This window comes from Mizuhopecten yessoensis, unplaced genomic scaffold (genome assembly GCF_002113885.1).
Source record: "Mizuhopecten yessoensis strain PY_sf001 unplaced genomic scaffold, ASM211388v2 scaffold5519, whole genome shotgun sequence".
Taxonomy (NCBI): Eukaryota; Metazoa; Mollusca; class Bivalvia; order Pectinida; family Pectinidae; genus Mizuhopecten; species Mizuhopecten yessoensis.
Window position 1 is genome coordinate 294391 of NW_018406089.1, and position 12215 is coordinate 306605.

The 12215-nt window shown below is 35.9% G+C and overlaps 2 protein-coding genes across 2 annotated transcripts; both read right to left on the reverse strand.

The window, feature by feature from the left end:
• Positions 1 to 2866: 2866 nt before the first annotated feature.
• Positions 2867 to 5027, reverse strand: LOC110450855. The gene is made up of 2 exons (XM_021498627.1): positions 4896 to 5027; positions 2867 to 3479 (listed from the first exon to the last, which is right to left on the reverse strand). The coding sequence occupies exons 1-2, from the start codon at positions 4951 to 4953 to the stop codon at positions 3001 to 3003; spliced, it is 537 nt and encodes a 178-aa protein (XP_021354302.1). The 5' UTR covers positions 4954 to 5027; the 3' UTR covers positions 2867 to 3000.
• A 4842-nt stretch (positions 5028 to 9869) lies between these two features.
• LOC110450854 lies at positions 9870 to 11638 on the reverse strand. The gene is made up of 3 exons (XM_021498626.1): positions 11526 to 11638; positions 10866 to 11127; positions 9870 to 10654 (listed from the first exon to the last, which is right to left on the reverse strand). Exons 1-3 carry the CDS (start codon positions 11580 to 11582, stop codon positions 10176 to 10178), a joined length of 798 nt encoding a protein of 265 aa, XP_021354301.1. The 5' UTR covers positions 11583 to 11638; the 3' UTR covers positions 9870 to 10175.
• Positions 11639 to 12215: the final 577 nt, after the last annotated feature.

Below are 12215 nucleotides of genomic sequence, written 5' to 3' on the forward strand. Positions count from 1 at the left end.
ACTTATCACACCGCACGGAACAACTCCATCCCAGTGCCCGTTTCCTCTCGGTGTCAAGTTCAAACTCTGGAATTTTGCATGTCTCGTGTTTTTCTGTATGGATTCTGAATACAGAATTCCACATCTTTACCATTAAGAGCACATCAATATGTCTGTTTCCCTCGATATTGTCCGGTTCAGAGTCTGAGTCTTCATGAGAAAATGTTGATGGACGAAGTATCCGAGCTGGACATGGTCTGTCTTCAGTGTCCGAGGCTATAAGTGATCGACCATCATGCCTAGGCTTGATCACCAGCTTGAACTCCTCTGTAGTTAGCCTTCTGGTAAATACAGCCTGGTCATTTGGGTGTCCAGCTTGATCTTCTACAGGCATAAGTGTCTGGTCCTTATTCTTGGGAATATTTCCAGGTTGAAAGTGATTTTTCCTCCTCTTAGTATCTCCCTTCATAGTAGTAATAGTAGTAGTGGTGGTCAGTGGTCGGTTGTGTTGAGAATCCAAAATCAGAGTTGCGCTGACCACTTGTCTACTCATTCTTATGTAGTTTGTTTGTTATCAACTTTAAAGATGATGATTTAGAAAACAGGAGAGCCTTAACATCAAAGAGATAGGTCCCTTCCCCCCCTGTCTTTGGCACTGGCTATCTGTCTATGTGTGTGTATGCAGGTGGCTGTGGGTGCGTCCATGCGTGCAAGTTATATCTATGATAATTGTAATTGTCTCTAGAGTATTTTGTGTAGACATGGAGACTGAATGATGGTTATGGCACTGTTTAAATATTCATTTAATGAAATAATTAAAAATTTAAAGCAAAAATTTAAATTAAATTCTTAAAAAATCTTTACTTGAAGATTATAATGTAAACACTTTATTTGAGTAAGTGGAGATATTATTCTACTTCATAAATCACTTTACAGAATTGAAATATCATATTTTTTTCAGAAGATATGATATTTTCCCTGACCCTTGTAGTTAGAAATATATGTAGAAAATGTCTGTCAAACTCAGCACAAAATCACAGTAGGATAGGGGTTTTTAAATTCATCATAACTTCTGTTTTATATGTCTTAAAATTATGCGGTTTTCACCAACAAGTTCAAAATTGCTTACAGTTACAGGAAAACTTTACTTTAAAATATAAAAAAGTCCTATAATAGGACTGAGGTCACAATTAAATGCTTCCGGGTTCAGTACCCACGAATGAGGTCCCTTAGAAATATAGGTACTTTAGTAAAAACTATACTATGCCTCTTAGAACTTGGTGTTTGTGTAAAAGTTTGGTGTTAAAATACTGTGGAGACATCAATCTAACAATTTCTATGTCAAATTTTTATATTGAACATTTCTTTTTTGGTGCAGGGTGCTGTGTGAAAAGTCCTGTGTTTACCTCTACCCCTGCCCCGCAAGATGTTGGTCTTGACCAGGTTAGAAGGAAAGTTGGCTATCGGATATTGGGAATTTGTTATGAAATTAAATGTTACAATGAAACATATAGTAAAATTAATTGTGGTCTTAGTCCAGATACAACCTGTTGATGTGACCTTGATGTTAACCTACACTTCTTGATTTCAATATCCAGGCTTCATCTCACGTACGGTTCTCGCTTGACAATCTCTTTTTCTGGAGCCTTGTTGGGAGTATTCAATGGCTTAGGGAGTAAAAAGAAATTAGGTCACAATATATTCTTGGTGACCGAGTTAGTGTTTGGACATCGGATGCAGTTGTTGACGTTTTTTAAAAGATATTGTTATGATAATAATGCCGGATAGGTCTCAATCTGATTAAAATCATCTGTTACATGGTTCAGGCGTAGAACGAAGTTAACGAAGCCATGTAACATATGATTTTAATCAGATTGGATAGGTCTAAGATGAATACTAGGCTTCAGGTTTCTTCTAAATACATCACACTGCATATTGATTCGGATTCACAATGTTATGAATTGGTTTTATGAGAGAATAAGAGAAACAAACGAATACATTTTCAAATTTTTATTTTTACAAACAACTTTTTTCAAGTTTATTTTAAAATATTTCAGTACAGATATGAATTGTATAAATAATTTGAAATGAAATGTTATGCCATCAATAAGTGTGGTTTATAAGTTTGGGAAACATGTTAAGGTACATGGGCACTGAACAAACTGTTTATAACATTTTTGGAAATCATTTTGGTCTAAGAGTCTCAGTGTCATATCTTTCAATATAACCAGGACATTTTACGTACTGTTAATGATACTGAACACTGATCACAACTCACGACAGGTTGACTCACTTCATAGTGTCAGCTACGAGGACATGACCAGTTTTATTCTGTGTATTTGTATACTTGTGTTGAATCATATGATCATGAGTAAAAGAGGAAATACATGACAGGGAGCTATTTCTTTCCAATTTATTTCTTAGAAAAAAGAAAGATAAAAAGGGGAGGTAATTTTGCAAAGATTTGTGAAAAGCATAAAAGCCTACTTAATTAAACAGTAAATGAACCTTTAAAATGTGTAAACATCCAAACAAAAAGAAGTTAATTTAGCATGAAATGACCGTGTTGTCAGCCATGATATTAAAGCAAGTTTGCAGATAATCAATGAAGGAGACTACATTCTCCACGTACGGAATCATGTCATGTGACAATCAGTTTCATGAGTGTTAAGGTCAACTTATATAACGTTCTGCCAAAACATTTCAGTGTAATATTGAAATAGTAATTGTTCATAATGACATTTATGTTTATATTGGCAACAAGAAACAACACAGAAGCATGTTCAATATATAACACAACACAGTGTACTACAATGGCATGAAACAGACGCTAAGGTCTGTGAGAGACACTTGTTTACCAACGTTTGACTGTTATATACATCGTTTACAAAACATTTGATTGCGTTAAAGAGGAAAAGCTGACACTTTTAAGTATACAAGTGGGTTAGTATCAGCCGGTATCAAGTACTGTAATAAATTTAGTTCATCCAATGTGAAATGGTTTGAACCAAATCTCCTCTTTCAATCGGATGCAAATTGTAAAGGTGCCTGCAGGCACTTACGATGATCTACCCCTGGTCCGTATTCATCTAGACATCTAAAGCAGAAACGGAAGCCACAAGAAGGGTACTGACATGTCATTGACAAACATCCGTCCGCATGTTCAATTATACTCCAACACTTAGGACATGCCCGGTGCCTTAAACCGTTCGTTTGTCCATGTACATATAGTTTTGGCGAATGATGGAGAAGCGAAATCATTATGTCATCAGGGTACACATTTTTCGACTCTGTTTCTTGCTGCTTGATTCGATTTTTGTCGAGCTTAGTTTGAAATATCATCTTTTCTGTTTTGGACATAGCAGCAGAAAGTGTGATAGCTTGTCTATTCCACTTGTATCCGCATGTTTCTCCCTTGAAGTTTGTGACATAAGGACACGTGATTTTGGAACTTCCTTTCTCTAGCTCACACCAACAATAGTCATAAAGGGCCCGAGGTGCTGCAATATAACAAATATTCAGATATTCAAATGAATGCACTGATCAATGATATTGTACTATCTCAATAAGATACGCATATATTTTGTTTGAGCCTGGCTTCAGTCCCCGATTATGTTACCTCTGACTATGTATTAAAACAGCCAATCATATTTATTATCATCTACTGATCATCGTTGGTCTTGTGTTATTGTTATATTTCGACACACTAAGATAGCGACTGCCCCTGTGGTAGGAAAACACAGTTCTTTGTTCCTTCTGTATTAATCATGTTTCACGAGGCAACACCTTACGTTTGGCTTGAAGGTTGAGCATTCGCCCAGGTGAGGACGTCCTTAAATAACCTTAGCTGTTAATAGGACGTTAAACAAAATTAAACCAAACCAAACCATCACGAGGGTGAAGTTAAAACATAATTCATCTCGGAGAAACTGGGACAACACATGTATGATGGTCCCTATCAGAGAGAGAGAGAGAGAGAGAGAGAGAGAGAGAGGTCGTGAAATACCGGAAGTGTGGGGACATTTTTTCTGTTTAAAACCCACGTTGTGGGGACCCCCATTCCACTGTGGGGACATTTGCCTGTCCCTACAATTACGGTCCCTTAAATCGCAAGGAAATTGCATAAAATGCATAGAAAAAATATTTTCTTAAAAGTCCCCACTAATTTTTGAATCGATCATTTATCTCACAAGTAGCCACAAATCGTAATTTAGTCTTGTGCATAACTTTGCACTAGGCTCTGTGCTGATTGGCTGAGTAGTTTGTCCCCACAAAGTCTCTCTCCTTCACATGATTGGGTTTTCATATTAGGAAGATTCAAGATATACCTATATTATTTTACTTCNAACGGAAAAGAAGTGAGCACTAGCTCAATAATTCCAGCGAAATGTACTTCTGAACATTTATAACATAAACAAATTGAATGTAGGTTTCAACGATTTTTTGTGACTCATATATGCAATATGTTGTCACTAGAAAATATTGGGATATATTGAGTTGTGTGATATTATTGCCTGCACTATATGACCTCACGGGCGATGTAGTCGCCGTTGGGAAATATCTCATTTTTGTGAGGACAACCTATGATTTCAGGGGTGAGATAGTCACCACGGGGGGACATTCTGTCTCATTTCTTGTGGGGGCATAACATTTGCGTCCTCATATAACAGAGATATATATGTCCCTAGAAATTACGTCTCTCGAATTTGAAACGGAAGTAGTTTTATTCATTATCTAGGAGAGAAAACGTTCTGCTATGGAATGGTATGCACAAGCCATAATTATTTCAAAGATGTGTTATCTAGATATGCATGTCCCCATAATGTGGGTGTGATACCTATGTCCCCATATTTACGGTGAAACCAGCCAGAGAGAGAGAGAGAGAGAGAGAGTATGAAAGAGATTGCCGTACTTACTTATAGCATGTCCACAAGCCATTTTGGCCCTTGGCTCAACCGTGTCCAGTGTGATCATGCACGAGTCACTTGACTTGACTACACCATTCCATAGCCTCCTGGTCCTGACTACGGGAGTGTACACTGCTTCGACTACGTCGCCGTCAGAAAAGACCTTATTTAGCTGGCATTCCTTGCCGACGTCGATTATCCGGCCACGTCGTTTTATAACTGTTCCCTTTGGAAATCGTTTAAACAATGTCGACAGCCCAGTCGTCTGTCTCTGTAAAGATTAAATGTAGGATGACAATGGAGATGATTTGCCGAAAGGGTGGAAGGAGATAAAACTATTCATCAGTAATTTGATTGTAAAACAACAGCTTTAAAAACAATTGATTGATTTTCATGTATAACCATTCAATGCTTATCCCAGTGTATATATCACAGCTATACCGTAGAAATAGCGTTTGATATACATGATTTTATTTCTTTTCAAACTACTTAATTGTAATATTTTACTTTATTACAGAGCTGCATTCACAAAGCCAGGATAATATGCCGCTTCATTTTCAATTTACAACGACTCAGTGTTCATTAAAAATGAACATTTTAAAGTTATAATACACTCTCTTTGCCAATCAGCAGTAATTAAATAGCAATTTACATGATGAACATAACAGTTAAATGACTTAACTATATGTACCTCACTTAACCGTATTTGACTTCGCCGCTTTGAATCAGGGTGGATGATAGTTATTTTCATGTTGATACTGTCGTCTAACTTGATGGCTTCGTATTGTTTGAATTAAGATCGTGTGAGTCAGTTTATATACGTACTCAGTACGTGATAATTAAATCAATATACATTTACGATAGTCAGAACTATATTTAGTTTATCTCTTCGTCAGCGGCTGTTAGTTTCAGACCCTGCAAAGTGGGCCAAGATCAATTTTATTGAAAAAGGCTGAAACACATAAACAACAATTAACTGAATGGATATATGTAAGAAAATTTTGATGTTCTCACTGAAAGTATGAACATGTTATTTATAAGCCCAATTAAGAAAACTCTTTATTTCTGTACGAACTTATCGATCAGGCTTCGAAGTGACCTTTGAACCACATCACATATAATAGATTTATAGTTAGTCGCGAGTCAGTACGGCAGGACTGAATAACCGAAAATTTAAGAATTGTTTTTTCAAGGAACCGTTTAATAAGCCTTGATAATTCACAATGACTACAAATATGTGCCAAACTGTAGGTTGTGGCCATGGATAAATAAGCTTAATTTATCAACATCTTACTTGACATTCCAACATCAAAGAAACGTGATAAATACTACTATATTGTAATTATTCTTGTACCTTTTGGCAAACACCCGACCGTGATTTGCGTCATATTGATATGATATCTACTTGTATACCAGTTTACATACTAAGATACCTTGTATATAGTGCAAAGGGAGTTAACCAGAAATAGACGCGTGTTTGATATAAATTGTACAAGTACCATTTGATCAGTGTGTTGTATTGGAACGAGAATGGACGTTTGATATACATAATTTATAGGAGTATGGTATACTATAAATAAAGTCCTTGCTGTTTTGAAATCTTTTTTCCTTTTATTATGATAATTTAAGTAACTGAAGAGTGTGTAAACATGTATGTGTATGTCCTTTGAAACAACTTATATTGTAATATCACTCAAATCTGTTTCATAACTTCATTCGTAAACCTTTTTTTTTCATACGTTTTCCAATTAGGAAAGGTTATTTCTTAACATTTGGATTGATTGCTGTTCTCTCCTGCTAGTCACATTTTACATTGCCTTATACTTTATGAGTCCAATAATTAATACTTTGAACATATCAAATAAATAGTGCACTCAATACAATTATATTTGTACGGGAAGATTTGTTAAGTATCAATACAATTATAACACAATACCAAAATACAGATGGACAAAGAATTATTGTAGACACTATTTAGAATGTTATAACAACCTTTTCTAAGTAAACATAAACAAATTTTCATTAGTTTAAAATACAAAAGGAGATAATCACATTGTTAATTAAAATGTCCGTATTAAAAATCATGTTTGTTTTGCCAATCAATCAGTAATTAAATAGACGTAGACAATATGAACAATACTATTAACAAAACCAAACATACTTACCTCACTTAACCGTATTTGACTTCGCCGCTTTGAATCAGGGTGGACGATAGTTATTTTCATGTTGATGCTTTCGTCTACAGCTGTTCGTTACTGTAGCGTTACGTGTTGTATCGATAAAGGCATCACCAGCCATGTTTTATATATAAACTGAAGCAGCAGTCAGATCTATATTTAGATCACTGCTACGTCAGCTAGTCAGGTCTGAACAAGTCTGAGCAGAGCCTAACCTGATGAAACGAAAAAGTAAACGAAAACAAGACAAAATATTCATTGGAAGAAAAGATGGCGTCATGTCATGATATTGAGTCTGTACTCTGCTAGAGTAAAAGAGTATAAACATGTTTCGAACAAATTGTTTAAGTCAACCAGTTGACATTGACATTATCAAATTCCATTAAGTGCATGCATATTGGACATATGCAGTTTTGTAAAAACAAATTATCATTAGATATTCAAGTTTATTGTAAAAAGATTTTTTAACAGTGTTCAAAGTCGCCACGTGACGATTTAAAAAGCGGTGTAAATCAAAGGAATGTTAGGTTATTTTTAAACCTGTTTCCAGCTTAAATACGAATGCTGCATTATTATGAAAGCAAGGAGGCAAATGTTTCATTTTTGTACTATTTTCTTTTCTACAGCATTCATACTATCAGTCATATTCTGATACATTACACAGACGTGTTAAGTAGTTTAGTATATAACTTTTTTAAGATAAGCCGACAAAGATACAGCGGCTGCCCGACTCGGCTACCGATTTCTCAGTTGTACCAGGTTACCATATAGGCTGTACTAGCTGTGTGTGACGAGACAGTAAAATTTTTACCATCACCTACATTATATATACTAATACATCACTTCAGTTCTTTATTTGCTCTAGTTTTACAACTTATGGCAGTTACAGATAAGGGGACAAAGACACCCACATTAACTCGCACACATCATCAGGGATGATATTTTCACATTTGTACTGTTTTATCACATGAAAATTTACACTTTTCAGTTAAGGAATTGAACTTGAAATATATTATTTAAGAGTTGATGTTGTATTTTTGTATTGATGTGGTCTGTGATTTTCAATGGTTAAATATGTTAAACTCTTGTCTATTATATGTCCCCAAAATGGAATGTTTTTGCAGCTTTTTCCCCAGTAAATCACGAAAAATACTATATAATCAAAAATATTGCATTACCAATCACATTTTAAAATGTTATTCCACTACACATGGGATACCTCATATTTCATATTTCTGAAAGCTTACGTAAACTTGGGTCGGTCCTTTGACTCATTCCTGCAGAACTATTGACTTGTAATATATAAAATTATAGTTAGTATTTCACACTGCAAGTATCATTTTAGCGTGTTATTAACGGACATTGGCAGAAACAGGAGCCCGATGCCATCCCCCAATGGTTTACTCTGAATCAGTTGCTTGTGGAAGGGGAAAAGAGGAGGTTGGAGGGAGGGAGTTGGGTAGCAATTTTCATGCCTACCCTGTGTCCCAAGGTGTCAAACCTAGCTATTAGTCAGAACTTACTTGGGTTTTGTTTTGCAAGACCCTTCCTTGATCTAGTGACAATGTCAGGGTGTGCCGACCAACACGGAGACTTATTAATTTATCTAAATGTTACAATGTGAGAGTCATTCTTTAATTTGATGAGGAGTGGAAATTAAAATAGCATGTTAAGATTTTACACCTTTATGGATCAGACCAGGTACAGACGAAACGTTGTAATAATAATTAATTCACATGCAACGAATGAATTATTATTTAAGATATAATAAAATGCCTTACCTATGGTAAAGACTCCTGGCTAATTTGATTGATACAGATTACGAAGACCATCGTTATTATAAACCTATCCCCTATCCCCTCCCACACACGCAAATTTATCAATCTCACTCTGTCCGGGTCTCGAAGTCACGACCTACGGCATCTAATTGCCTAGACTAGAATTCTCCACAGCCCCTCAGTCGCAGTGTTAGAAGCTGCAGATATTTATAGGCTAGACAGGGTACTATTCAAAAAATAGTCCTCCTTCGTCATTTGTGTTTCTGTCGTGATTTTTACACGTGTTTGTCATGCTGTCACGTTGACTGAACAGTTGAAAATCGTCACTAAAATTTAATTATCTCCAAATGTGTTCTTTAAACAACAAAAAATGACGACAATGTAATATCCTCAATGTTGTTTGGCGCTTCTACGGGAGTGTAGCCGGCTTTTAAGACAGTATTACTATGCTTTTGCTCCTGAATATATTAAGTTATTCTTTCTCACTCTGGGCAATTTAGAAATTCTGACTGTGAATCAACACATGTAAACTTTCTGTCAGAATAGGTTTCTGTATCAACAAAATAATAATAATCGATATTAACATCAGGGTTTGCCTTTGGCAAAGAATTTAATGGCACATGTATATGACGCAAGAAGGGTACTGACAAGTCATTGACAAACATCAGTCCGCATGTTTAATCTTCAACATTTAGGACATGCCCGGTGCGTAAGAAATATCCCAGTTCTAAATAGTGTGTTTGGTGAGTTATGAAGAAGGGAGATCATGGCGTCGTCGAGTACACATTTATCGATTCTATTTCTCGCTTCTTAATTGATTCTGTTTATGTGGTGTTTAGTCTGAAATAACCTCTTTTCTCTATAGGTCATAACTGCGGAAAACGAGATAATGCGTGTCCTCCATTCACAACCACACAAACATAATACTCATGTCATGTTGACAATACGTTAGAGCACCATTATATAAACAATGAAAACAAGACCGGCCTTGGATTTCATATTTGCTAGTCAAGGTATTTTGTTATCTAATAAATCACACAATCATGATTATATAACACTCTGTCAAAACATTTCAGTTTATTATCAAAATAATAATGGTACATTATAACATTTATGCATATATGGACAACACTTAACAACACAGAAGCATGTTCAAATGTATAACGCAACACAGTGTACTACAGTGGTATTAAACAGACGCTAAGATCTGTGAGAGACACTTGTTTACCAACATTTGACTGTTATATACATCGTGGGCAAGTATCAGTCGGTATCAAGTAATGTGATAAATTTAGTTCACCGAATGTGAAATGGTTTGAACCAAATCTCCTTTTTCAATCGGATGCAAATTGTAAAGGTGCTTGCAGGCACTTACAATGATCTATCCCTGGTCCGTATTCATCTAGACATCTAAAGCAGAAACGGAAGCCACAAGAAGGGTACTGACATGTCATTGACAAACATCCGTCCGCATGTTCAATTATACTCCAACACTTAGGACATGCCCGGTGTTTTAAAGCGTTCGTACGTCCATATCCTAATAGTTTTGGCGAATTATGGAGAAGCGAAATCATGATGTCATCAGGGTACACATTTTTCGATTCCGTTTCTTGCTGCTTGATTCGATTTTTGTCGAGCTTAGTTTGAAATAACATCTTTTCTGTTTTGGACATAGCAGCAGAAAGTGTGATAGCTTGTCTTTTCCACATGTATCCGCAGGTTTCTCCCTTAATGTTTGTGATATAAGGACACGTGATTTTGGAACTTCCTTTCTCCAGCTCACACCAGCAATAGTCATACAGGGCCTGAGGTGCTGCAATATAACAAATATTGCAACAATTAAAATATGTTTCAGCACATCTAACATTTAAATGACGTAAAACTTTGTTTTTGCTGATGAAGGATACATGCTTTTAACTGCCAACACAAATCAATTATCCATATTTAAACAACTCACCAACATAAGTGAACAACTGCAGTTAGTGTAAAATGATAGTTTTTTTGGGCGGGGGTTTAATACTTACTGATAGCATGTCCGCACGGCATTTCTGCCCTTTGCACATCTGTGTCCAGTGTTATCATGCACTGGTCAGCTGACTTTTTCATGCACCTCCATAGCTTCCTTGTTTCGACCAGCTGTGTGTAGAATGCTTCAGCAACGTCGCCGTGAGTGAAAACCTTACTTATCAAGCATTCTCTGTCGGCGTCGACCGTTCGTCCAAGCCGTTTTATAACTGTCCCTTGTGGAAATTGCTTAAATAAGGCCGACAACTTGGTCTTCTGTCTCTATAAAAACACAAAATATAAACAGATAAGGATATATGTTGAAAAGATACCACCTTTTGTCAGTATTTTTATGGTAACATCCTAAAGATTCATTGTTGTGGACCTCAATGAACATTTCTATGATTCAAATTATAAACCGCACATATTTACTGCATAATTGGGGTGTGTAAACAAAGATATTATTTTCTTTCGGGCATAATTTGAAAAGTTGAATTGACTAGTTGCTATCCTTTTCAGATATTTAACGGTATTCTTTCTGAACATATTAAATGAGTTAATCGGAAAAAAGTATTGAATTATTGCAGCATGATTGCATATTGTTTGACAACCGACAGTTATCAAACTAGCTGTAGATATTGTTAACACCAAATTTGAATAACGAAACCAGGTATATTTACCTCACTAAATCGAATATGACTGCGCTTTAAATCAGGGTGGATGACAGTTATTTTCATGCTTATGACTTTCTCTCTCCTTTACCGTACGTGTTGTGTGAATACGTGAGCGGTGGACAGCTTTTATACAGCTAAATGTTTCAGTCAGACCTATATTTAGATTGTCGCTTCGTCAACATTTTTTAGCTTACTGGTCCGAACAGGTAGGTCTGTGTATAACCTAGCAATTCAGTCGTTATCAATACGAGTAGACGGATAGTAGGCGGTGTTTGAATGGAGGAATGCAATTATATATGTTCTGATTATAGTTACAGTCTTATAAGTAACTTCCTGTAATATTCCATTCAGTTTTAATATTACATTGCCAAATATACGAAAAGAAGATTTTGTTTGGAAAATTCATAATGACATCTCATTAAGGGGATTTAAGTACATCTAGTGAGTTGTAGTAAATTAAATGAGTGCAGTACGTACAGTAAATGATCCACAGTGGAACATATAAATTATGATAAATTATGATAAATTATGTAATTAAAATCCACTGCGCCATCCGACCACCCGATTTGTGTTTTGGTTTTGTTGATATTACCCAGGTTTGACTTTGTAGACGCGCCATTACTGATTTCACCTATATTTACATTGCGGTCAGCACTGATATAGCAGAACATACCTAACACTCCAGAACACCTGTTC